The sequence below is a fragment of the Opisthocomus hoazin genome, chromosome 21 (assembly GCF_030867145.1).
Source record: "Opisthocomus hoazin isolate bOpiHoa1 chromosome 21, bOpiHoa1.hap1, whole genome shotgun sequence".
In the NCBI taxonomy this organism is placed as follows: domain Eukaryota; kingdom Metazoa; phylum Chordata; class Aves; order Opisthocomiformes; family Opisthocomidae; genus Opisthocomus; species Opisthocomus hoazin.
In genome coordinates, this window is record NC_134434.1 from 7,539,218 (window position 1) to 7,565,408 (window position 26,191).

General features: G+C 56.7%; 2 protein-coding genes across 6 annotated transcripts in view; one reads left to right on the top strand and one right to left on the bottom strand.

Annotated features, from left to right (window-relative positions):
• RPL38 (ribosomal protein L38) overlaps window positions 1-26,191 on the top strand; it is a 488,213-nt gene that overhangs the window by 259,622 nt on the left and 202,400 nt on the right. The gene's annotated exons all lie outside the window — the stretch shown is intronic.
• SLC39A11 (solute carrier family 39 member 11) overlaps window positions 1-26,191 on the bottom strand; it is a 106,254-nt gene that overhangs the window by 57,834 nt on the left and 22,229 nt on the right. For 4 of the 5 annotated variants that reach the window (XM_075440979.1, XM_075440981.1, XM_075440980.1 and 1 more), the window contains one exon: window positions 14,708-14,852. In XM_075440979.1, coding sequence (XP_075297094.1) covers window positions 14,708-14,852 — 145 coding nt within the window. The remainder of the gene's footprint in view (window positions 1-14,707; window positions 14,853-26,191) is intronic. The other variant, XM_075440982.1, reaches the window with a different exon arrangement.

Below are 26,191 nucleotides of genomic sequence, written 5' to 3' on the forward strand. Positions count from 1 at the left end.
GCCTACTACTAAATTTTTAATTCTCCTATTTTAGGTAGTCCTTAGGGTAAAACCAGAAAAGCAAAACCGGAGCTCAACCTGCAGTGTTCTGTTGTGAACAGGAGGATTCACCGACAGCCTCAGCTGCAAGAGGAGGCTCTCCTAGGCTCTGGGCTTTTCCCCCTCAATAAATTCTGATTTATGGATCTGGGACGAACATCTCAGAAATGAAAACTCCTGTCTCTAGCAGAGAGTTTAAGCATAAACTCTCCGCGTGGCTGCAGCCTTTGGCTCCAGCCCAGCAGCCCAGGACAGCTCGGGGGGGGTGAGGACACCTCAGCTCACACCGGGATTGCCCCACGCTTGCCCCAAGCCCTGCAGCAGGGATGTCCCAGTTTTCCAGGCGTCTGACCCCACCTGCTCCCGCAGAGGGTCAGCACACAGCCCCGGCCACGCAGAGCACGAAGCTGTGCCCATCATCATCCTCACCATCGACCAGGCTCGGGCTCACTGCAGTTGCTGGGAACGGGGCAGAGGGGAGGCTCCGGTGGGTCCCTGGTCCTCAACATTTAGAAGCTCCACAGGACCCCATCTCCCGGGGGCTGCTCTCGGCTCGGCAGAGTCCCGGAGCTGGCGGAGGGCAGCAGATACCTCTCAAAAACCAATTTCAGAAGAAGGGATCTGAGCCACCACCCGTGTTTACGACAGGGAGAAGCTGGGTTCTTTTTTTCTCCTTTGAATCCAAAGCAAATCGATCTCGCTCAGCCCGAGGTGGGAAGATGGGGATGACTCAGCCGGCAGCACGGCGCTAAGCTCTCCTTCCTCCACCGCGGCGCAGGAATTCAGCTGGGAAGCACACGCACATATGTGGGAAAAAAAATCAATCCATTTCTTAAATTTTCCTCTAGTATTTCAGTAAAGGATTATTTTCAACAGCCTTTATCTGCCTTTTGACGGAAAAGCCCTCAGCACGACGCCTCCCAGGCAACCCCGGTTTCCAGCTGAAGGTATTTCTCATCCCTGCTTGGTGGGACCCCAATGTCTACGACACACGGAGACACGGTCCCCAGGCCAGTCCTGCTCTCCCCAAAGCCCAACCCCAGAACCAAAGCGGCAAAACCCTGAGGCGGTGCAGAAAATGAGGCTTCCCAGGGTGCTCGCACCCGGCAGCGAGGCACCTTCCCGGGCACGGGCAGCACCCCCGAGCCCGGCACGGCCGTGGCTCTCAGCAGGGTTTGAAATGTCGAGAGTCGAGTGTGTCAGCCACACAAAAAGCTGCTGGGGTGGACCTGGAAAAGGATGTGCAACTTCAAACTACAAAAAGTTAATCTACAAATTGCATCTTCCTGGGACGGGATAGCGGGGGACAGTCCCCGTTTGCACACCGGAGAGAGCCTCCGGGGCAGAAAGAGCCTAACAAACATTCTGCTGATTATTTTTAAACCTGAGCATCGCTTGCAGATGTTGTAAACTCCCACTGCCCACTTGCAGCCCGTGGCCAGAGCCCCTCGTTCAAAGAGGAGAGCCACTCATTGGCGGTAAAAGAAACAAATAAGCACCGTTTTAATTACACGCAATTGGGAATTCAGTGCTATTTCATACTGACTTCAAGGCGGTTCGCACCATCTGCTGCCACAGATACATCTCAGGGCTTTGAAGGGAATCAGTCTCAGCTTTGCTTCCTCTCCCCAGCTGCCCTCGGGGATGGAGCTCTTGTCGAGCAGCACGTGCCACTGAGGGCATCACCCACTCGGCTCGCACCCAGGAGGGCAACGCCAGGGCCCGGGGTGAGCGCTCCCCTGCTGCGTGGAGACACACAGATGGCAATGAAGATGCTCAAGCTCTAGGACCTGCAGATAACACGGCTTAAAAAAACAGAGAGGCTCAGCTTAAGCTTACAACAAACACAGGTGAGAAGCCACCAAGTCTTTCTGCAAACACGCGAAGGCATTTTTCTTGAAAAGAAAAAAAAAGACCATTTTCTGCAGAGGTCCCAAGCAGCCGAGTGCTAAACCCCGCTGCCGCCTCCGTCCCCGCAGCAGCTGCGATGCCTTCGGAACCAGCAGCGGGTCCTGCCCCACTGCCATCGGTCCCCGGCGATGGGGACGCTTCGGGGAGCGCGTGCTTGTCACACCTCCCTCGCAGGCAGCTGCCGCCTTGGCTCCTGCTCTGGGTGCTGGGGCTGTTCCAGTCCCACCAATCCTCCTGCTTCCACAGCCTACTGAAAAATAAGAGGAAAAAAAAGCCCAATCGGAGGTCTCTGCTCGTACGCTGCAGCTATTCCGCGTCCAAACCCAGACAAATCCCAGAATCCCAGCATGGTGGGGGTTGGCAGGGACCTCTGTGGGTCACCCAGCCCAACCCCCTGCCCAAGCAGGGTCACCCACAGCAGGCTGCACAGCACCGCGTCCAGGTGGGGCTGGAATATCTCCAGAGAAGGAGACTCCACAGCCTCCCTGGGCAGCCTGGGCCAGGGCTCCGTCACCCTCAGAGGGAAGAAGTTCTTCCTCGGGTTCAGCTGGAGCTTCCTCTGCTTCAGTTTGTGCCCATTGCCCCTTGTCCTGTCGCTGGGCACCACTGGAAAGAGTCTGGCCCCGTCCTCCTGACCCCCACCCTGCAGATATTTAGAGGCATTTCTAAGGTCCCCTTGCAGCCTTCTCTTCTCCAGGCTGAACAAGCCCAGCTCCCTCAGCCTCTCCTCGTAGGAGAGATGCTCCAGTCCCCTCACCATCCTTGTAGTCCTCCTCTCTCCAGTAGCTCTCGAAGCGACTCCCGGCACAGCCTCCGAAGGGGACGACAGCACCGCTTACCCGCATCCTGCTCGAGCCAGGGACAGCCCATTCCTGCACCACGCAGCCAAGGAAAAAAACAACCAGGAGCCCACCACGAGCCCACCCAGCCAGGTTGAACGCTGTTTGCCCCCCGTACTGGGAGGAAATAAAGCCCTCATTTACAACAGCCCGCTGCGAAGGCCGTGGTGCGACGGCCAGGCTGTGCAAGCAGCTCAGCCATTACACCGGCTCAGCTTGAGCCAAAAGCCATTCCGGTCCAGCGGTGCCTACGTGAAAAAGCAGAAAGACGCTCTCTAATTGGGGTTATTTATCCGGCAGCGCTCCCGGCAGCCGTGCAGACCGGGATTGCTGGTGTGCAGAACCGCCGCAGCCCGGGCAAGGGTCTCTCACGCGGCCCCGCAGCCCCCTCCTCGCGTCCCGCATCATCACCCGGGTCCCCTGGGCATCGCTGAACGGCTTTGGGATGCAGCAGGCAGCAGCAGGCAGGCTGGAGGCAGGGAAGGCAGGGAAGGCAGGGCAGCCGCCTCAGAGCTATTCTCCCTTTCAAGGAAACAGGCAGACGAAGGGCGGTTGCTCCGCAGCTGGGGCTCCCTCCTCGGGAACGGCACCAGCAGGAGCTCCCTCTCTTTAGATGCTGAAAAATTCAAATTAAATAGAGCCATTTGCAAAAGTCCAGGCATCGACAAAGCTTCAGTCACAGCCTCTGTCTTATTAGGCAGCAGGGACTCGGCGTGAGGCAGGAGCGCAGCCCTCATTATCTCTGCCCCTCGCAGAGCTTTTTCCTTCAAATATGTAAAAATTCCTCCGTAACCACGCGGCATCTCCCGCTCCAGCTCTGGGCACCGTCCCTCCAGCCAGCCTGGCCCGCGGGGCCCAGCACGGTTCCCCCGGGACTAGTCTGAACCCGTGTCATCCCAGTGCTGGGAACGCAGGACCAGTTCCCGGTGCCCCTGGGTCTCCCAGTGCCGGCACAGAGCTGGGATCAGGGTGCATGGCGGGGAAACACAGCCTGGGCTGGTTTGGGAAGAGGCCACCAACCCCTGCAGAGCTGCAAGCGGGTGCACGCACACCACTGACCGCACCAGGCATCGCCTTCCCGGAGATGGGGAGGAATTGGCAGCCAAAAAGCACCCCAGGATCTCTGCGCTCATGGCCGCTTCACGCAGCGGCGCAGCCCTCCCACCCAGCCACCGCTCGGGAGCCTCTCGGGATGCGCGCGCATCGAGAACAACGCTGAAAACGTCGGTACTGCCGGAGTCACGCCGATGGCACCGAAACCCGGCGTGCAGGGGGGGACGGCTGCGCCGCAGCAGCTCCCGACCGTGCGAAACCTGGCCAGCAGCAGAGGCTGGAGGGGGGCCAGAGGGAGGGACACAGAGATGATCCGAGGGCTGGAGCCCCTCTCCTCCGAGGACAGGCTGAGGGAGCTGGGGCTGCTCAGCCTGGAGAAGAGAAGGCTCCGGGGGGACCTTAGAGCAGCTGCCAGTGCCTGGAGGGGCCGACAGGAAGGGTGGAGAGGGGCTTTTCACAAGGGGGTGCAGGGATAGGACAAGGGGGAATGGCTCTAAACTAAAAGAGGGCAGAATGAGATTAGAGGTTAGGAAGAAATTCTTCCCTAGGAGGGTGGTGAGGCCCTGGCCCAGGCTGCCCAGAGAAGCTGTGGCTGCCCCCTCCCTGGCAGGGTTCAAGGCCAGGTTGGATGGAGCTCTGAGCACCCTGGGCTGGGAGAAGATGTCCCTGCTCCTGGCAGGGGGTTGGAACCAGGTAATCTCTAAAGTTCCTTCCAACCCAAACCATTCTGTAACTCTATGATTCTATATTATCCAAGCGCTTCAGATGACCAGCACTGCCACGTCTCTGGGCGGCTTTGTCCAAGGAGCAGGCTCCAGCCCGCAGCACCCAGCAGCTCCGCACTGGTTTGAAGAGAAATTATAGCATCAACCCACCAGCCCCACTGGTTTAAAGAGCAATTACAGTGTAAACGTGGCTTTTATCTGAACAATCAATATTCGTATCTGGGAAAGCTTCCTGGTGGGGCGCAGGGGGTGGAATAAAACATTGATTTTCAGTGAAAAGGCATATTCCATCATCCTGTGTCATATACCACGTGGAAAAGGATAAAAAAAGAGGCCCGGACACAAACACCTGTCTCGGGACACAGTGAACTGCAATGAAAAGGTGTTGAAATTGAAATCAGATGGGAAAGAAATCGCAAGCACCAACCACACCAGAAGCAGTGATTAGGGAAAACGAACCCACTGCCTTCAGAAGCAAAAAAGGTTCCCTCTCCCCTGCTCCCGAGGAGGACGAGCTCTGTCCCCAGCAGCTTCCCCAGCCGCCAGGTGACCAGCTGGCATTTAAACTGGAGCCAAACTCGTGGGCAGGAGCAAAACCCACCAGGCACAACCTCCTCTGGCAGCAGCGGTGCAGAAGACCTCACCAAGAGCTCCCAGCCCAAACCCACCGGCTCCAAATCACAAAGCAGATCACAGCCTTAATTGATCTGGCTTTTTGGGGCACAGGCTCAGCTCCACGCAGGTATCCGAGCCCCCGAACACCCACCGGTCGCAGCCAGGACACGGGGTGCCAGCCCACCGGTGGGTGCTGCCAAACCTCTCACCATCTCCCAGCAGCTCGGGGAACCATCTGCGCAGCCTTGCAAAGACAGAAAGCCCCGCACAAGCACTTCATGCTTTTACACAATAAGAAACACGGCCCGTGGTGTTCCCCCGCATCCCTCCTTGCACCCGGAGAACGGCTGCGGCTCTGCTGAGGTCGTCTGCGCTTGCTCCGAGCTGACCCGAAGCTGAAGGAGAGCGAGGATGCTCCCAGCACGCCACAACCACCACCACGCACCAGGCATGGGGCGACGATGAAAAATCCCAAAGCAGCACAGGCTGTCACCTAAATAGATCCCTTGCTGGCCACACTGCAGAGAAGAGACCAGGTCACCTCAAAGCGTGACCAGAACCACACAGCAAACTACCATACACTTATGGAAATACCCCCACACATATGTATATCTCTATATCTGTCTCCATACTGCGGTCAAACTGCTCTGCACAGATGCACTGGGGCTGGGCACCACTCCGGTGCCCCCCCCTAACTCTGTCTGGGGAGCGCTGCGATCCCTGCCCCGTCCCCTGCAAACCCCACCACGTGCACCTTCACACTCAACGACACAGCCGGGCTACGGCTTTTTATACACTTCATTATCCTTAAAATGTTTGTTTAGTTTGAACGTGGGGAATAGTCCTTTTTTTTTTTTTTATGTAGTTTATTCCCTTTCCTCCAAAATAACGATGCTGATGGCCTTCCTACACTTCATGGTACATGCCCTGGCATCACTCCTCGGCTAATACTGCTGCCGTAACGCAGACTGACTGCTAGCACTCTTGATTTTCATTTCATTCCTCCAAAGCATCCTTCGGGTGACTAAAAATTATTCCCATCCCCATTCAGCTGAAGAACCACAGCTAGAAAACAAATGAATTACTGTGCTTATTGAATGAAGCCAAAACAACATCCGCTCCAGAGGCAGTGATACCGATTGTTAGTTCAGTTTAATAAGCCTTGAAATTTAAGGTTTTCCTGAATGCAGCTGTAGCAGAGCGGCGTTTCTCCCAAGCTTTGCTTGTGCTAAACCCCCTTCCAGTCTGGAACTGGGCTGAGATGGGATTTCAGCCCCTGGGCCAGCTCCTGAGCTGCAGGACAACCACCCCAGGAAGACACGGGCTTGGTGCAACATCTGGAGGTGTTCCTCGGGGGATGTTTTCATGCCCTATCACCTTGCGAAGTCAGGAGAGTTATTACCAGAGGACTCCTTAGAGCACCCGTGCCCAGCCCTGCACACGCTTGCCTGACCCTTGCGCCATCGCCCGCCCCGGGCACCGCGCTGCAGCCGTCAGAGCAGCTGCACCAGTGGGCTGAGGACGGAGACGGGTTTCTCAGTAACCTGTCTGATACACCTGCAGAATTAAAAAGACCCACCAGGCTGTCAGGTGGAGCCAGGAAATTAAAGCTCCTTGGTAATATTGAATAGATCTAACGAAGCTCAATTTGGGAAATGCCTCCTCTGATTAATGGCCACGAGCACCGCAGCAAGCCTCTCTGCAGCCTCCAGGCTTGCCGAGAGACCCGACTTCAGAGCGGGGCTCCTAACCAGCACGTCGCTCAACAGACCTTAATAAGCCTCCGATTAACAAACCGCCCTGGAACAAACGGCGCGCAGAGCGGAGCAGCAGGCAGACGTCGCGCGATGCTGCCCGCGGCCCCGGCACCCACAGCCCCCCCCGGGCTGGGTGCGCCGGTCCCGGTGCCGGCTGAGAAGCTCTCCCAAGAGCTGCCCCTCCTGCAGCAGGCATGAAGACACTTGCTCACCCACCGCCAAGCACTTCAGATGAGGAACCCTGCAGCGTTTACGCACTTGCCCGGCCCTCTTTGCTTGCTAACTTCATTTTTACCGGCAAAAGACATGGCTAGACCCGACAGCAAAGCAAGCCATGTTGAATCTGTGCCCGTGTTGACACAGGCAGAAGAGGCTTCCAGGAAAGGCCACTTCCATCACAAAAGCCCTGCCAGGTCTCAGGTAGCGCCTGTCCCCTTCCGCGCCCCAGGCATTGCTGCCCAGCGCATCCCCCACCGCAAAACCCGCAGGGCACAGCTCAGTCCTCCAGCGATGCCACCAGTGCCGGTGTACACCACGTCCCCAGCAATCCAGTTCTGTGTTGGCCTCTTCCACCCTTAGCATCTCCCTCGGAAAGCTCAAATGCCACCCGCAGGTCCCACAGAAGGGTCCCCGTCTTGAAAGGGAGATGATGCAAATAGGGTTGTAGCTCCCCTGCAATTCTAGCAGTTGAACAGCATTAGACAAAGCAGCCTGTAGCTAGGCTAAGCCCTTCCGGCCACGTTTCATTTAGGAGGACACTGGCTGGAGCCCAGGAAAGAAGGAAGCGTTGACAAGAAGCCACCAAAGCCAACGCCCGCAAAGAACAGCAGGAAGCGGCGTGAGATGCCAAGAGCCCACTTCACGGGCGCAGATGACATCTGCGGAGAGGAACGTCGCTTCCTCTCGACACAGCGCTTCTCCCTGTCCGAGCAGTCGTGAAAGCAGCGAGCGTGGAGGCAGCTCGTAGCTCTGCGGGCAGATACAGCAGCTGTCCACGCTCTCCAGCAGCTCTCACGCTCCGCACAGCGTCGTTCAACTGAGAACGAAACAAAGGACAAAGCGACCAAACGGTACGGCAGGCTTGTCCCGGGGAGCCGTTCCTCAAGTCCCCCGACCTCTGACAGCCTTCCAGCTCCAGACTTCTCCTCCTCTTTGAAGGACCTGGCAACCTTCCAACCCAACTCCAGACTTCCCGTCCTCTTCAAAAGGCAGCTGAACTCTCCAAAGACCTGCCGCTAACTCAAGGGTATCTTGGAAAAAAAAAAACCCACCGAAGGAATTTGGAAGTCATGTTGCTCATGCTGCTGCAGCCTGGTTCTCCTCCTCCTCCTCCTCCCTATTAGCAATAACGTAAGCACCATGATGTGTGAAAACAGGCTCTGCTCCCCCGGCAAGGTGGAAATGAGCAGCAGGCAACAGATGGGATGTGCGACACAGAGATCCCCACCTTGAGCGCCCGCAGAGATGGAGCAGGGCACAGCATGGGTCGCCCAGAGCCAGGGCTCTCTCCCGACAGCTCCCAGGTTGACGCTTCCTCAGGGATCTGGCTGCTTGGAGTTGGAAATCCTAATGACTTACACCCAGAGCAACCTGCTGAACTGGGTGATTTATTTACTGCAGGCTGCGAGGAGTGTGGGAGTACGGAACTGGGTCCTCTGCAGATACAACCGAGACATTTCCACGTGCGTCTTGGAGAGCAGAAGACAGGAGGACATTTACACCCAGTGCCAATGCCGGCCAAGAGCAAAGGAGAACAAACCACCAGGCTGCATTCAGCCCTGTCCAGTCCAAATTCCTAATCCAAGGAGTCAGGCTGCAGCCAGAATAACGGGGGTGCAGATCTATGTGTGAAGAAGGCTTTTCATCAGTTTATGAGGGATTACGTGCCCCAATTTTATTTATTTTCTTGAAACTCTGCGTATATAAATTCACGCTTAGTCATGACTATAAAACCCAGCCACGGAACCCAGCCTGACAAGGAGGGTCAATAACCATTTCAAACGCTCCAGAAAGGGGCATTAGGATGCTTTTAAATCAATACAGACATTGCCAGAGGCGTTCATCATCGAGGCTGGCTATTAAAACTCAAAATGAATTGATGCCTTTTGAAAGCAGCAGTTTTCTGGACCAAGCACGGTGTGAACGTGTCAACATTATTACCAATACCCTCGGAGCCATCGCAAACTGGTGAACATCCCACGGAGCAGAAGGAGCCTCACGTTATATAAGTTGCAATGACTTAATGAACCTCACAGACGTGAGGCTCCGGCTGAATATTACCCCAATGAATCATGACGGGCTTCATGGCTGAAGAGGCTTTATACATCATCCCTCCTCCATGGCTCCTGCTCAGGGAAGGAGGAAAGAGGGAGAGAATTTACAGGGCAAGCATCGGCAAACCGCTCGTGCTCTTGTGATGGGAACCAGCCACTTCTATGGAGGAGACCTCCCCTTGGCACTGGGGGACAGCCACAGATCAGGGCAGCCTGAAAAGCAGGGACAAGGCTGGACCTTCTGAAACCAGTAATGGGGCAAAAAGTGAGTTTTCTGGCTACAGGGACCCAGCCAGAGACAGAGGTAAACCGTACCCACACGCTGCCTGAAGCGGTGGTACCAATCCCACAGCTCTGCTCACACTAGGATGCATCCAGAGGAGTGTGGGCAGCAGGTCAGGGAGGTTCTCCTCCCCCTCTGCTCTGCCCTGGTGAGGCCACATCTGCAGTGCTGTGTCCAGTGCTGGGCTCCCCACTTCAAGAAAGATGAGGAGCTCCTGGAGAGAGTCCAGCACAGGGCTACGAGGATGAGGAGGGGACTGGAGCATCTCTCCTACGAGGAGAGGCTGAGGGAGCTGGGCTTGTTCAGCCTGGAGAAGAGAAGGCTGCGAGGGGACCTTAGAAATGCCTCTAAATATCTGCAGGGTGGGGGTCAGGAGGACGGGGCCAGACTCTTTCCAGTGGTGCCCAGCGACAGGACAAGGGGCAACGGGCACAAACTGAAGCTGAGGAAGCTCCAGCTGAACATGAGGAAGAACTTCTTCCCTCTGAGGGTGACGGAGCCCTGGCCCAGACTGCCCAGGGGGGCTGTGGAGTCTCCTTCTCTGGAGATATTCCAGCCCCGCCTGGACGCGGTGCTGTGCAGCCTGCTGTGGGTGACCCTGCTTGGGCAGGGGGTTGGGCTGGGTGACCCACAGAGGTCCCTGCCAACCCCCACTATTCTGGGATTCTGTGATTCTGTATTCGTCCTGAAGGTGTTTTGCCTCCTCTTTCACCTCCCCAGCTCCCTTCCATCAGGAGTTTGCTACGTCCTCACAGGACTCGAGCTGCCTGGGCGCTGAGGCAGGAGATGCTCCATGAGCAGGGCCCCCTTGCCCTCTCGCGTGCAGTCCGCTCCAGCAGCCCTGGCACACGATGTACACAACTCTACGGAATGAGGTTTCTCTACGATGCCCCCAAACCCCATGGCTCATTTAAGCAGCAAGTTTAATGAAATTTCATTTCTTACGTACACTATTTCAAACACCAGTATCTTTTTCCAATTACTAAAACCATCTGGATTTACTTACTGAACGTCTACGCCTGAACGCCACAGCAGCAGTTCCTAAATCACACCCCACCAAAAAGCCAATCGAGTCATTAAAACAAACCCTGGTTCCCCTTAATAATATTAACGACTTGACAGCGTCGGCAGCGCGACGCCAGAAGCGCTTCGCATCCCCTTGGCACAGACACGCGTGGGTCTGGGACGGCCGACGAGCCAGCAGAGATGCTGCTGGTCAGCCAGGTATTTCAGCAGACATTTATCTGTGGCTTGGGGCAGCAGCCAGCCCACAGACTACTACTCTTAACTCCCCAGGGAGTTCAATAACCCCCCAGCTGCGGCAGCCGCTAAGGATACTCCCAGCTGAGCACCAGAAGGATATTTGGTATTTTAGTCCGCGTACTTTACAGCCACACTGCTGTAAACCCCTCTGCCCCAGCACACCTAGAAAGCATCTCCTTGGACATAAGGATCTCCCACCTGCAATACGGTGGCGAGGACGTGAAAGCGAGAGCACAGGAGGCTGATGGGGAACGTCGTTGCCCTCCCACTCTGCTCCGTAATCTGATTTGGAGTGACGTGAATCATTCGGCACCAGGATACGATAAAGAACCAACACGCCTCGCTGTTAAATATACAGGTTGTAGGCGCCTGAGTCAGAGCTCGGGTTTCAAGGTGCGATGCTGTATGTAAATCCTTTCTGAGAACTACCCGAGAACACCGCGCACGCAGCCACCACGGATGGGGTCAAACCTGGCCTCCCAGTCCCGCAGCCTGCGGTGACCCTGCCCAAGCCATTTCACCCGGTTTCCCTCCTCGGCACCGGAGAGAACTTCACCTGCACCCAGAGCAACGAACAAACCCTCCTCAGCTTTACCCAAGCCTGTTCCAAGGGAGGCAGAGAAATACAGATTACGTCCCTTGCCTACCCACGTACACTAAAGACAAGGCTGGGTTTCCTTTCGATTGTAGTAATTAAAGCCTAGTGACTCCTAGATGAAGAGTTTGAGCGTACCCTCAGCAAGTTTGCTGGTGACACAGAACGGGGAGGAGTGGTGGACACACCAGCAGGCTGTGCTGCCATCCAGCGAGACCTGGGCAGGCTGGAGAGCTGGGCAGAGAGGAACCTGATGAGGTTCAACAAGGGCAAGGGCAGGGTCCTGCACCTGGGGAGGAACAACCCCAGGCACCAGTACAGACTGGGGCTGACCTGCTGGAGAGCAGCTCTGCAGAGAGGGACTGGGAGAGCTGGGGGACAACAGGGTGACCATGAGCCAGCAGCGTGCCCTGGGTGCCAAGAAGGCCAATGGGATCCTGGGGTGCATCAAGAGGAGTGTGGGCAGCAGGGCCAGGGAGGTTCTCCTCCCCCTCTGCTCTGCCCTGGGGAGGCCCCATCTGCAGTGCTGGGTCCAGTGCTGGGCTCCCCACTTCAAGAAAGATGAGGAGCTACTGGAGAGAGTCCAGCGCAGGGCTGCGAGGATGAGGAGGGGACTGGAGCATCTCTCCTACGAGGAGAGGCTGAGGGAGCTGGGCTTGTTCAGCCTGGAGAAGAGAAGGCTGCGAGGGGACCTTAGAAATGCCTCTAAATATCTGCAGGGCGGGGGTCAGGAGGATGGGGCCAGACTCTTTCCAGTGGTGCCCAGCGACAGGACAAGGGGCAACGGGCACAAACTGAAGCCGAGGAAGCTCCAGCTGAACCCGAGGAAGAACTTCTTCCCTCTGAGGGTGATAGAGCCCTGGCCCAGGCTGCCTAGGGAGGCTGTGGAGTCTCCTTCTCTGGAGATATTCCAGACCTGGCTGGACGCGGTGCTGTGCAGCCTGCTCTGGGTGACCCTGCTTGGGCAGGGGGTTGGGCTGGGTGACCCACAGAGGTCCCTGCCCGCCCCGACCATTCTGGGGTTCTGTGATTATCCCACTCGTCAAACACCATGTCTAGACACAGACTTTTCCCTGCAATTCATACCAAATCCGCCGTTACTCCGGTTCACGCGGACACGTGTGCCTCACGTCCCACATCCACAAGGCAGCCAGCTGTTAGCATCTCCCGTAAAATCCCGGTTGACTCCCGTAAAAATCCGCAGCGGTGCCTGCAGTCGCAGGGCAGCAGCGGGCTGGCGAGGAGCCGGTGGATGAATGGAGGCAGAGAGGCGGCTCCCAGCCCTGGCCAGATGGAACTGTGCTTCCTCGCTCCCTACCAGCAGCTTGCAAGTGATGGGAAACCAAGGGGTTCGAGGTGACAGGGAAGAACAGAGCCACCCCAACACGCTTGGAGGAAAAAAAACCACAATAAGCATTATTTTTCTCCCAGCAGAGTAGATAAGGGGTAGATCTGACTACAGCATTTCCTCCATCTCCCTTTCTACAGGTCTAAAAGGAATCTTCTCGCTTGCTTAGCGCGGCTACAAGGATCCCACCAATGTCAAACCCCCCGAGCATGACCACGCGGTCGCTTCTGCTCCCCACCCCTCACGCAGCCACCTTAAATACGCGTTTACATCTCTGACAGCAGTGACCTCAGACGCGCAGGGCCCTGGAGAGCTGCACGCTTCCGCGTTCCCCAGCCATCCCCACACCCGCTCCCTGCTCCTCGCCACCATCCCCAGGCAGTAAAGACAACTGCAGAACAAGGCAGCAGTCTGCTTTGGGATTTTTCTTTGTTTTCACAGCTTTTGCGATTTTAAAACGCGTAAATATGAAGGAAGGGTTAATGATTCAACAGTGATTAAGTCTGAAATATTCCACTTCGTACCCCCTAGGCTTTGCAAACACCCGTTGAGTTCCCAGCGCACAGCCAAGCAGTACCCAGCGCGGGGGAAAGCGGCTTGCTTGGAAGGCTTGAGGTACCTTGTGTGAAAATACTGAGTTCATTCCAGTAAGTAAAAAAAAAAAAAAAAAAAAAAAGCAAGAGACAATAAAAGAATTAATGTATTGTAGATTCTTAATACCATTTCCCCAGAGACAGGAAAAACAACAAAGTCTAATGGAAATTTTTTATTCTCAAAACCATTTGCACTGTTCTTGTTTGCAGCCAAGAGAAGACGAAAACATAAAACCCCAGCAGCTTAACTTTCTGAAAATTGCAGGGCTGACTACTTTTTTGTCCTGAGGAATACAACTAAACTGCACCTGGGATGTAAAGCCTCCACCTTATAAAAACACCAAAACACCTCGCAACAGCCGGCAGGGCTAGAGCACGCTCGAGCTTCCACTTGCCCCAAGAGCGAAAAGACTTCCCGCACCCAAAGCCCACTGAGTCTTACACAAAGCTGCCTTCCATCCCCTTGGAAAAATCCGAGCTGGTATTCTGAGTCCTGAAAAATCCTGTGGATTTGAAACACTCTGGGAAACACGCAATTAAACGATGCAGTTAAATAGCGGAGCCTGATTGAAGAGGCCAGCACTATTCTTTGCAAGAAGGATCGTTTCTCCGTCTCAATCTGCTCCCAGTTGTACTCAAGATATTGTAAACTGCTATTTCGGTTTCCCTCCAAGTAAAAGCAGAGGAGCAGTAAGATTAATTCACTACATTACATTTTCTTTGTCTATTAAAAAGCTCCTGTTAAGCAGAGGAAAAGAAACCCGTGTTGCCTCAGAGGCCGCATCCCCACTCCACCGGGCGTAAGGGCAGCCATCCCCCATCCCTGGTGCGCGCCCTGGACCTGGGAAGCCTGACGAGGTTCCACCACCTTGACTAAGCAGTTCCTTCTCTAAAACCTATTTAAGGAGGAAATAGCTGCCAACAAGACATTTTAATCCACACTTTGGCAGCTGCAATTCTATTAACCTCCGAAACAAGGAGTGACAGCACGCCTGCCAGTCCTAGCCTATAATTTGGGAGGGCCACCGAGGGTCCTCGTCGCGGGGCACCTTCACCGTGGCGCGACTTGGCAAGGGCAGGGTCAGCGCTCGCTGTGCCCACGCCGAAAATAAACTCCTCTCAAGCTAAGCTGATGATTTCATTTCCCTGGCGAATGAGATGTCTAAGTATCCATAATTCATAGGCACCGACAGACGTGCAAGTGGTTTTGAGAACTGAAGTAGAAACAGAAGGAACGATTGTTGGAAGCAGAGCCAGCAGAGCGGCAGAACCGGAGAGGGGAGAGAAGGCGCGCTGTGCATGCACGTGTCAAAACCAATCTAATTTCAATCACATACGTGACAGTCTAGGTGCCAGTTTAACGGGGGTATTTTCCCCCTGCACTCTGCAGTTGGTATATGACAGGATGCTTGCCTGGATGGAGCCCAGCTCTACCTATCCGGATGGACAGCTCGCTCTCGTAGGCCGGCTGATGGGCAGGTTCATGCTCATATTTTTCTTTCACCGCTCGTTGGTTGCAGCTCAAGGCAAACGCTGCGTGGGGAGGTCCGCTGAAACCCTGCAAGGCAAGAGAGACATTTAAGATTTTTTCCCACATCTCCCCTTCAGCCTTCCCCCAGCCTCATCCTCGGAGACCGCTCTGGCATCCATGTGGCTGGGAAGTCAATCGGGGCACGTGTCACAGCAGCTTCTCACAGCAGCGCATGGAGACGCATCTTGTAGGTTCCCCCCCTCTCTCTACAGACTGTCTAGTTGTTTAGATTTAAATATATATGTCCAGCAGAAACATCGAGAACATGGTTTAAGAGGAGTTGTGGACCAAGAAGTACAGGGCTAAAGAGGGAAAGGCAAAATTCACATGCATCAACAGCAAGAAACGCAACTCCACAAACGCAATTCCCTCCAAAGTCAGCCTGGAGGAGACCAGCAGACAAGGAGGGACATCCACTGCTGTCCACGCTGCCGAGACGACCCCTGCAGAAGTTTAGTTTGCAATGGAGTACCATTTCTTCAACACAGATTGAGTTTGCAAGGGAAATAGTTTGTTCTGAACCCATCTGAGAATCCAAATGAGACGCTACGTTCACAACCACCCAGTGTTAGTTCAGCAGGACTCGGCCAGACGGCCCAGTGAAACTTCAGACTCACTTGGAATATATTCCTATACCATTTGTAACCTCCAGAAAGCAGAGAGGGACAGCCAAAACCAACACTGTCCAGCTATGCGTAAAGTCTGCGGGCAATGGGAGCAGACGTCCCGTGGCAAGAGGGACTGCGCTGCTCCCATCAGCGATTCCTGCCAACCTGGACACGGCTCACAAAAACCAGACGTGACTCAAGGATGCGCCAGAGCCTTTATCTGCATTGGCCAAAACAAAACAAAAAAAATCCCAAAAAACCTGGCAGACACTGTTTCTGCCTTTCCCCCACGGTGGTGGAGACGTGGCAGGAAGGTCGGTGTCTCTGGATGTCCCCAGGCTGCTCAAACCCACCCAGCAACCAAAGGCGATAGGAAACCCGGGGCTGGAGGCATAACCATAAGCTGAGAGCAGGGAACACGTCCCGTGGCGGCGGCCGGACTACCTGGTGTAACCAGCTCTACCCAGAACACGGGGAGCGGGACCCCGAGTCCCCATCTCTGGGGAGAGAACCCGGCCACCAGCCCCGGGAGCATCCGCGAGGAAGGGTGTCCAGGCTGCACCCGGCCGGGAACGCGGGTGTAGCTGTTGGATTGAGGGCAGCAGAATAAACGAACGTACGCTGAGCAGCCAGAGATGGTAATGAGAGACTTGATGGGTAAGGTCACGTTAAACAAAAAGGAAAGGTTAAAGATGAATAACTAAATCGTCTGCTCTCCCATCATTTGCATAATACAGTCTGACCGGCGCTGTTAATACTCATCACGTATTTGCTATCTGCTCTCTATTGCAGTTTAATGAGGGTGCTTTCACCTCCAGTCACCCAGCAATTACAAGACGCTTCGATGAGATGCTCACGTTTGAACCCCCCTGGGAGAAGGCAGACCCAGCCCACCCCCCACCCACGGGAGACACCAGCAGCTCCGCACCTCACCTCGGGAGCAGGCAGAAATACCAGCGTTCCCCAGCAAAACCTGGACGGCACAGTGCAGCGAGGAAAGACAGGAGCTTCAACATCCCGACCAGACTCAATGGCCTCAGGTTGCGTCAGGGGAGGTTCAGATGGGACACCGGGAAAAATTTCTTTCCTGAAAGAGTGGTCAGGCCTTGGACCAGGCTGCCCAGGGCAGTGGGGGACTCCCCATCCCTGGAGGGGTTCAAACACCGTGGGGCTGTGGCACTTGGGGACATGGTTTAGCAGGCATGGTGGGGTTGGGGTGACAGTTGGACCTGATGATCTGAGAGGGCTTTTCCAACCTCAATGATTCAGTGATTCTATGACCTGGATAGGGCAGGAAGAGACAAAGAATGGAAACTCATGGGCTCGCCCTGCTGCTGGTGCCTCTCCCGATATCCAGGAGAGAGTCCAGTCCTGGCGAAGCTAAAGAGGTTTTCGCCTCTGGAAAGTGAGTAGCATCACTTTCTGGAAAACGCCAGCCCGAGGAGCAGCAAGGATGGGAATCTGAAGCTGCAGAAGTAAAGCCTCAGCTTTAAGCGCACGGGAGGGATTTGGGAGCGTTGCGGTGGGCTCTCCAGCCCCCCGCTGCCGTTGGACTCCCCTCAGACTCGGGGAACACCAGGTTAGGCAGAGCAGAAGGCTCTCCCTCCACACGGCTCCCACCAGCGTTTTGTTACACGAGCTGCGGCAGCAGCTTTGTGAGCTTTCTCAGCAGCAGATTTGCAGCTTCCCCCCAGCCCAGAGCCAGCTGCCTCTCAACGGGGTCTGGTCCGCACGGGCAGGGAAGCGAGCCCAGGGCACGGCCGGAGCCCGCGGGACTCTGCACATCACAATAACGCAGCCAAGGAGAGAAGAAATCACTCGTACGAGCACGAGCAGGCGGGTAACCTTCAGCGTGTGCCCTCTGTTACCAGTGCACAGCTACAGATGCAAACAAGCGAGGTCCTTGCGAGGTCAAGACCACCCGTCTCAAGGTCTGACGAGCAGCCTCCCCCGGCTATTTGCCGCGCCGCCGCTCTCAGCGCTTCTCGGCGTGGTACCCGTGAATCCGCTCGTGCCAAAACGGAGACCCACTCGAAGATCTTTCAGACGCTCACTGTAAGGTCAGGTCGTCTCCCCGCTGGCAGGCACAAACACGCAACGCCGGCAATTCGAAAAAATATTGGTGACCTTCAGGAAAGCACACGATTTACTCCAACTGTGATTGCTCTGAGTCATTCCAGTCCAGTCCCTGCATGAGTCCTTAATTGGAACGTGTCAGTGGGTTAGAAAAGCATTAGGAAGAGAAGAGGAAAGTCAACTCACATTAATTAGTTCATGCCACTAATTAGCGCTAACTGAAATAACCACGGGGGCTGATGATTTCAAAAAAGCTTGATGCAATGAGCGACTTGGGCAGGGAGACCTGTGGAGCTTGGAGGAAAACTATTCCGGGAGGCGGGAGTCCCCGCCGCGCTCGTCTCTGCTCACGGAGCTACGACGGGAAGGTCACTGCCTTGCCACAGCCCCGCGCGTAAAAGCGGACCAGAAAAAAAGCCCAGCACCTCTGCAGACAGCAGAGAAGCACCCAACCCATGCAGCACCCACCTGAACGAGCAGACCCTGCTTTTGCTACCCAAAAGCTGCAGCAACCCTGGATTAATCCGTACAGAAGCGTGCCCCTCTCCTGCTGCCATCCCGGCCGTCAACCCGGTACCGACGGCATCGCCCCGGTACCGCGGGGCCACGGGCTGCGACAGCGAGGAGGCGGCAGCTGCCTGCTTTCGAAAGAAGCAAGGATTTCAGATCGCACCCCGCTGCCCGGCCGGCCGCTCGCGCACGTTGCTAAACGAACCGAAGCCAATTTCAAGACGAAATCCAAAGCGAGTGACACCTGTAAGAAATAATCTGCTCCTCCCCACCTGAGCAATGAAGGAAAATGAATTAATAAAGAAATCCTCACAGTCTGGCTCTGGGTAGGTCGCTTGGTGCCAAATCTGGAGGTGCTGCTCTTCCCGCGCAGCGTCGCGCTGCCTTTAACCCAGCAAACGCCCGGAACAGGCTCCGCGAAGCCACGACCGTAACGCATCAACTAACGGCAGGAAGCACCTCAGCGGGGAAGAACTGAATGCATTCTACTGCCTTATTAAAAAAATAACAATAAAAAATGGTCCTAACTCGCCCAGGAGCTAACACGGAGACAAGTGATGATAACAAGCCACACCTTGATGGTGCCCAGAGGCTCCTGTTCCACACTTATCAGAAGAGGGAAAGTGATCAAAGATCAGAGACTGAAAAGCAATAAAAGAAGGAAAAGAGGGGTGGGGAGGAAGGGGAGATGCCTCAGGTCCCCAGCCGCTGCGCCCCGGCCACGGGGAGGGACACAGCCGGTCTCCGCAGCTCCCCGGACCCCGGTGAGCTCCCGGCCCTGCTGCACATCCGCACCGAGCCTGACCCCCCGGGGACGGAGACGACGGCCGCGCAGCGACAGAGCAGCGAGGCCCCGGCTCTGCTGAGGCGGATAAATGGATTTATGTTAAAAACATGAGGCAGGATCGGATAGGAAGCGAGCTCCCGGAGAAAGCACTCGGTTAGCAGAGAGCGCCCGTTTGCATGTGAAACAACAGGCCGGTATTTTATTATCTGAACCAACACACCGCGGGCTCGGCGCTCCCAAGCCAGCCTCCGGATGCGAATCCCTGTGCCAGCAGCACGCGGCTGTCACCCACCGAGAGCCGGCGAAGGCACGAGTGACGGCGGGCGGCCCCACGCTCCCCCAGCCTGCGGTCTCCTCGCCCGAGACCTCGGCCGGCCACGTCGCTCCCAAGCGCAGGGTTGCTGGAGGACGGCACTGGCCGGCTCCGGGGAAACCGGCGTCCCACGGGATGTGCCAAGCCCCCGGGGAGCAGCACCCCACACCAGCCCCGCGGCGAGGGTCCGCCTGCTCACACCCACACTTCTCCAAAGCCCTCCTCACTATAAACTACTTTTTTTAAATAATAATGATAATAATAATTCAAAAAAGCGCCAAACACCACCTGGCTGCATCGACTCCCATCCCAGCACCGTGCTAGTGCAGATGCCTGGCTGGAGCTCCTTCCAAAGGCTCCGTGCTGCTCTGCGGGACCAGGGGCCACCGCTCACGAGACTCACAGAATGGTCAGGGTTGGCAGGGACCTCTGGGGGTCACCCAGCCCAACCCCCTGCCCAAGCAGGGTCACCCACAGCAGGCTGCACAGCACCGCGGCCAGGCGGGGCTGGAATATCTCCAGAGAAGGAGACTCCACAGCCTCCCTGGGCAGCCTGGGCCAGGGCTCCGTCACCCTCAGAGGGAAGAAGTTCTTCCTCATCTTCAGCTGGAACTTCCCCTGCTTCAGTTTGTGCCCATTGCCCCTTGTCCTGTCGCTGGGCACCACTGGAAAGAGTCTGGCCCCGTCCTCCTGACCCCCACCCTTGCAGATATTTAGAGGCATTTCTAAGGTCCCCTCGCAGCCTTCTCTTGTCCAGGCTGAACAAGCCCAGCTCCCTCAGCCTCTCCTCATAGGAGAGATGCTCCAGTCCCCTCCTCATCCTCGTAGCCCTCCGCTGGACTCTCTCCAGTAGCTCCTCATCTTTCTTGAACTGGGGAGCCCAGCACTGGACCCAGCACTGCAGATGGGGCCTCCCCAGGGCAGAGCAGAGGGGGAGGAGAACCTCCCTCGCCCTGCTGCCCACACTCCTCCTCATGCACCCCAGGAGACCATTGGCCTTCTTGGCAGCCAGGGCACGCTGCTGGCTCGTGGTCAGTTTGTCATCCCCCAGCGGGGGACACCAGCGGCAGCTCCGGAGCCAAGCGCTGCGTCAGGTTGGGATCACTTCTCCAGCCGCGCTGGATGGGAATCGCTCCTCGACGACGGCCGGAGCTGCTACAGAAACCCACCAGCACCAGCTTAACACGAGAGCATCCTCATGGAACCCAGTTCCCCAGGAGGAACTGACCCCGAGGGCCCGATCCTGCAATGTACCGAGCACCGCAGCCCTCCCCACGGCACGATGCGTGCCCTCACACCAGCCCCGCCGCCTGTGCTGGGACCACCAGCAATCTCCCCCAGCAGCCCCGGGGGGAGGCCTGGGGACCCCCCGCTTCCCACGCCAAGCATCTTCCATCTGGCTCCTCCAGCCCCGCACGCAGCCCTGCCCGCGGCAGGCAGCCGGCTCGTAGCTATGGCAGCGCTGCCATGGGAATTGGGAAGGAAAGGTTCATCCATGGCCAAAATTCCCGGTGTTTTCACGGCAGAGCGGCTCCAGCAGCGTCTCATGAGCAGATCACGTCAGGCTGGGAGGCCTTTCCCATCCCAGCAGCGACACAACACCACCGCCTTCCCCTGATAACTGCAAACTGGGAAGCTTAAGTGAATATTAAGGCTGGTATCGGTTTATCTGTAACTAATGTAATATTATAGCAAGTACATTTTATTCACTGCTAATTATCAGCCGCTTTGATAACTCATAATTCCTGAATTGCAAACAGCAGCTTTAATCATCGGCCTCTGCTGACAAGCTGCAGGGGCAGGAGAAATAAATCACCTCCCTTCTGTGTGCCCGGGGGTGTGGGGACAGCCGGGGTGCCCTGCGGGGTGACCCCGGAGCAGCCCTGCCCGCAGGGGTCCCCGGGAGCTGCCTCGCCCGACAGCAGCCGACGGGAGACCCTTGGCAGCGCCCAGACCCACAGCACTCTCACGCACCGACAGCACCGAGTGCACCCAGGAACCCTCGGCCTGGCAACCCGCGGGAGGGAGGGAGGCAAATGGAAGGTTGACCACGAGCCAGCAGCGTGCCCTGGCTGCCAAGAAGGCCAGTGGTCTCCTGGGGTGCATGAGGAGGAGTGTGGGCAGCAGGGCGAGGGAGGTTCTCCTTCCCCTCTGCTCTGCCCTGGGGAGGCCCCACTGCAGTGCTGGGTCCAGTGCTGGGCTCCCCAGTTCAAGAAAGATGAGGAGCTACTGGAGAGAGTCCAGCGCAGGGCTACGAGGATGAGGAGGGGACTGGAGCATCTCTCCTCCGAGGAGAGGCTGAGGGAGCTGGGCTTGTTCAGCCTGGAGAAGAGAAGGCTGAGAGGGGACCTTAGAAATGCCTCGAAATATCTGCAGGGTGGGGGTCAGGAGGACAGGGCCAGACTCTTTCCAGTGGTGCCCAGCGACAGGACAAGGGGCAACGGGCACAAACTGAAGCCCAGGAAGCTCCAGCTGAACCCGAGGAAGAACTTCTTCCCTCTGAGGGTGAGGGAGCCCTGGCCCAGGCTGCCCAGGGAGGCTGTGGAGTCTCCTTCTCTGGAGATATTCCAGCCCCGCCTGGCTGCGGTGCTGTGCAGCCTGCTCTGGGTGACCCTGCTTGGGCAGGGGGTTGGGCTGGGTGACCCACAGAGGTCCCTTCTGACCCCTGCCATGCTGGGATTCTGGGATTCTGTGAAAAAAACACCCCAAACCCTCAAATAAACCAAATTTCCCCTCCGGCGGGAACAAGGGCAATGCATCCCTTCCAATCAGAGGCGGGGGGGACCGCTCCCACCCGGCATGGCACGGCCGGACCCCCACGAGCATCGCTGAGCGAGGGGCTCCGCGGGCAGCCGGCCACAGCCCCAGCCATCTTTTTGGCCAACGCAACATCCATGTTAAACCCAACTGGACGGCTTTTTCTCGCTGGGGCGCTGGGGGCTCGGGCCCTTCGCGGAGGGAGGACAAACACAGCAGGAATGCTGCTGGCACCGGCTCTGCCCGGGAGGAGGGAACGCGCGCGCAATTCCCAGGCTCCCGGGGAAACCCAGGAGGTTTGTTACAAAACCCGGGGTTTTGCAACCGCGATGTTTTCCAGGGCAGAAAGGAGAGCGTTTTTGTAACCTTTGCCATTACAAAAACAAACGCACGGGAACATTTTTGCTGCTTTCGCAGCGCAACCTCGCAAAGAACCCGACCAGCTCAGCAAACCAACCCGACCCCCTCCGCAGCAGCAGGAGCGGGTTTCGTGTCACCAACCTCCTGTCCCCCATGAAGCCCAGGGACACCTCGACACCCAACCACTAAATCTATTTTCTGAAGGACCGGTTGCTCCGGGCAGAGTTTGTGAGCACACGAGTGCTGCCCACCGAAACCAGTTAGGATGCATACGCCTTTCCAGTTGTTCGCCGGGAGGAACTTACCCGTTGCAGCCAAGCTCGCAGCCGCATCCTAAGGGATATTTTCCTCGGGGATGTTTTCCTAAGGGCTGCCCCACACATCACCGCCACCCTGCTCAGCAGGACACGGCAGAGAGGTTTATGGCATCGAGTCAGCGCTACAATGCGAGGTTTTAATTGTTAGCAATAAACCTTTAAGCCTCAGATGGCATTAACGAGAGCTTTTTCCCCACATGCTTATTAAAGTCTAATGGAGACCAGCTTCGTCTCTTTTCTCTCTCCCTGCCCCCTTCCCACCTTGTGTATTTGTAGCGTGGCAACATGTATTTTTACAGCCCTTTATTATGCAAGGCTTTTTGCAAGGGTAAGAGAAAAAGCAAACAAAACTTCAATTAACAGCTCATTTTTACACAATATATTCCTCGGTAATGATTTGCTATCAGTGCAGATTGAATTAATGGGAAAGGGTGAACAAAGCGGGCGGCTGCTGCTGCGGGGTGGGAAGTCGGGAGCCCCAGCAGGGGATGGTGAGGGCTCCTCGGAGCGCTGGTGGGATGGATCCATCACCCCTCCAACCATGAGCCACCCCGTGCCAGTGCTGCCTAATTACATTACATCAAAACACAACTTCCTTCAGACCCGCAATTAGCAACGCGGACGAGCACCCGTCCCCGGCAGACGGATGGAGAAGCAGCACTGCTGCGCCCTGCTCCCCGCATCCCCCCGAGCATCGCAGCCTCTTCTCCCTGTAACCCCCCAAAACATTGCCACCCTTCTCCATGTAACCCCCCGAGCATCGCCGCCCCTTCTCCCTGTAACCCCTGGAGCATCACAGCCCCTTCTCCCTGCATCCCCCAGAGCACTGCCGCCCTTTTTCCCCCATCCCCACCCTTCTCCCTGTAACCCCCCGAGCATCGTTGTTGTCCCTTCTCCCTGCATCCCCCTGAGCATCGCAGCCCCTTCTCCCCGCATCCCCCCAAGCATCGCCACCCTTCTCCCCGCATCCCCCTGAGCGTCGCCGCCCCGGGACCCAGCCCGCAGCCAGCTCCTTCCCAAGGCCATGATTTTGGCCCTTTTCCTCCTCTCCACGCCCTGCGCATTCCATAATCACCAAAACAGCACCAAAGCCCAGGAGAGACACCAACCCTTCTGCCCGTCTGCAGGAGCCGCAGCAGAACCAGGGCAGCCTCAGGCACCTTCCTGAAGCACGGCGCAATAAATCCACAGGAGAGGCCCTTCATTCTCCTCAGTTAGTGCAATTAATTTGTTAATTCATTACAGAAAAGAGGCATAATAAGAGACAAGGCACTTCCTGATTACCACCACCGAGAAGCTAACCAATTTCCTTTCCTTCGGAAGCTCGGGACAGTAAATCTGGGACTGTCTCACGGGGCACGGCTGAATTTCGAGCTGGAGAATGGGCTGGTTCCCCTCCGACCAGCCCCACGGGCAGGGCTCACCCTGGGCTTTCATAGGTAACTCATGTGGGCGCTGGCCTCCAACCAATACAAACTGAAGCCCAGGAACCAAGCTCTGAAACCGGCCCTCACAGCACCAACAAGGGCAAGGGCAGGGTCCTGCACCTGGGGAGGAACAACCCCAGGCACCAGTACAGGCTGGGGCTGAGCTGCTGGAGAGCAGCTCTGCGGAGAGGGACTGGGAGTGCTGGGGGACAACAGGGTGACCATGAGCCAGCAGCGTGCCCTGGGTGCCAAGAAGGCCAATGGGATCCTGGGGTGCATGAGGAAGAGTGTGGGCAGCAGGGCGAGGGAGGTTCTCCTCCCGCTCTGCTCTGCCCTGGGGAGGCCCCATCTGCAGTGCTGGGTCCAGTGCTGGGCTCCCCACTTCAAGAAAGATGAGGAGCTACTGGAGAGAGTCCAGCTCAGGGCTACGAGGATGAGGAGGGGCCTGGAGCATCTCTCCTATGAGGAGAGGCTGAGGGAGCTGGGCTTGTTCAGCCTGGAGAAGAGAAGGCTGAGAGGGGACCTTAGAAATGCCTCGAAATATCTGCAGGGTGGGGGTCAGGAGGACGGGGCCAGACTCTTTCCAGTGGTGCCCAGCGACAGGACAAGGGGCAATGGGCACAAACTGAAGCCGAGGAAGCTCCAGCTGAAGATGAGGAAGAACTTCTTCCCTCTGAGGGTGACGGAGCCCTGGCCCAGGCTGCCCAGGGAGGCTGTGGAGTCTCCTTCTCTGGAGATATTCCAGCCCCGCCTGGCCGCGGTGCTGTGCAGCCTGCTGTGGGTGACCCTGCTTGGGCAGGGGGTTGGGCCCACAGAGGGCCCTGCCAACCCCCACCATGCTGGGATTCTGTGATTCTGTGTAGTACGTACCTCACCTATAAAGTCTTGACAGGCCTTAAAAAAACAACATGTGAAAGGCAAACCAACAGCAAGACGCCTTCCCGAGCCTGCCCACAGCCTGAAACCCAACAGGAGACTCAGCCAGCCAGTTCCTCAGTTCGCATTAGCGCTGAAGCCTGCAGACAGCAGATTAAAGTCACCTCACTTTCACCGCCTTGTTAATAATTAGAGCATGATGTGGGGAGACAGGAAAAGGCACCACGAAGATTTTTCGCACCTTGAGCACAGCACACCCCACACGCACCCGCCCGGGACCGGCGCAGCCGGAGGGCACAGACATGGCACCCACGGGGTCCGAACGCCGGCAGAGGAGCCTCAGCCAGGCTGAGCAGAAAGGAACCAAGAAGCCATTTTTTCCTCAATTCTCCATCTGCGTGCACCTCTCCAGCGGGTCGTCATCCTGCTGATAAGGCACAACATTCCACCGGATGAAGAGCAAATGTCTTTTTTACGCACCGAAGGGCGGCCACCGAGCATCACAGGGCAGTGACTTGCCTGCCTGCCACTGCTGGCATCACGGGGACCGTCCTCCCCGGGGACACGACGCACCAAACTGAATCCTCACAGCTCATCTTCCAAGCAGACAGCGATGTCAAGCCAGTCTGGGTGAGTCAGAGTTTACCCTGAGAGCAAGCTGGCACGGTGCTGCAGCTACAGCTCCGCGCGTACGTATTTTCCGTGCTCTCCATGAAAGCAGCCTTCCTCTCCCTGACATTCCCACCCAGCCGACTGCAGCCTCGCTCGCTGCTTCACTGTCATTTTAATGGCAGGTTCGCTTTTCACAGCGGAGGCATTAATTTGGGGTTACGCTATGAGCAAATTCAAAGGCAGATTTTAAGATCAAAGAACAGCCGAGGAACAATGCCTAGCACTCTGCGTGCCCAGGGATCACCGGGACCTCCTTCAGGTGTTCGGGGTAACAGCGTGGATGCTGTGGGAGCGAGTCTTACAGGCGATGCCATCTCGGGCAGCCGGCTCTTAGCCACAACCCGGCACCGTGGTCGCGGGGGAAGGGAGGCAAAGGGCTCCCAACTCCTTCCCGGAGCCCGCCCAGACACAGGCAGGGTGCAGAGCATCACTGCAGCAAGGAATTACAGAATCACAGACTGGTAGGGGTTGGCAGGGACCTCTGTGGGTCACCCAGCCCAACCCCCTGCCCAAGCAGGGTCACCCACAGCAGGCTGCACAGGACCTTGTCCAGGCAGGGCTGGAATATCTCCAGAGAAGGAGACTCCACAGCCTCCCTGGGCAGCCTGGGCCAGGGCTCCGTCACCCTCAGAGGGAAGAAGTTCTTCCTCGGGTTCAGCTGGA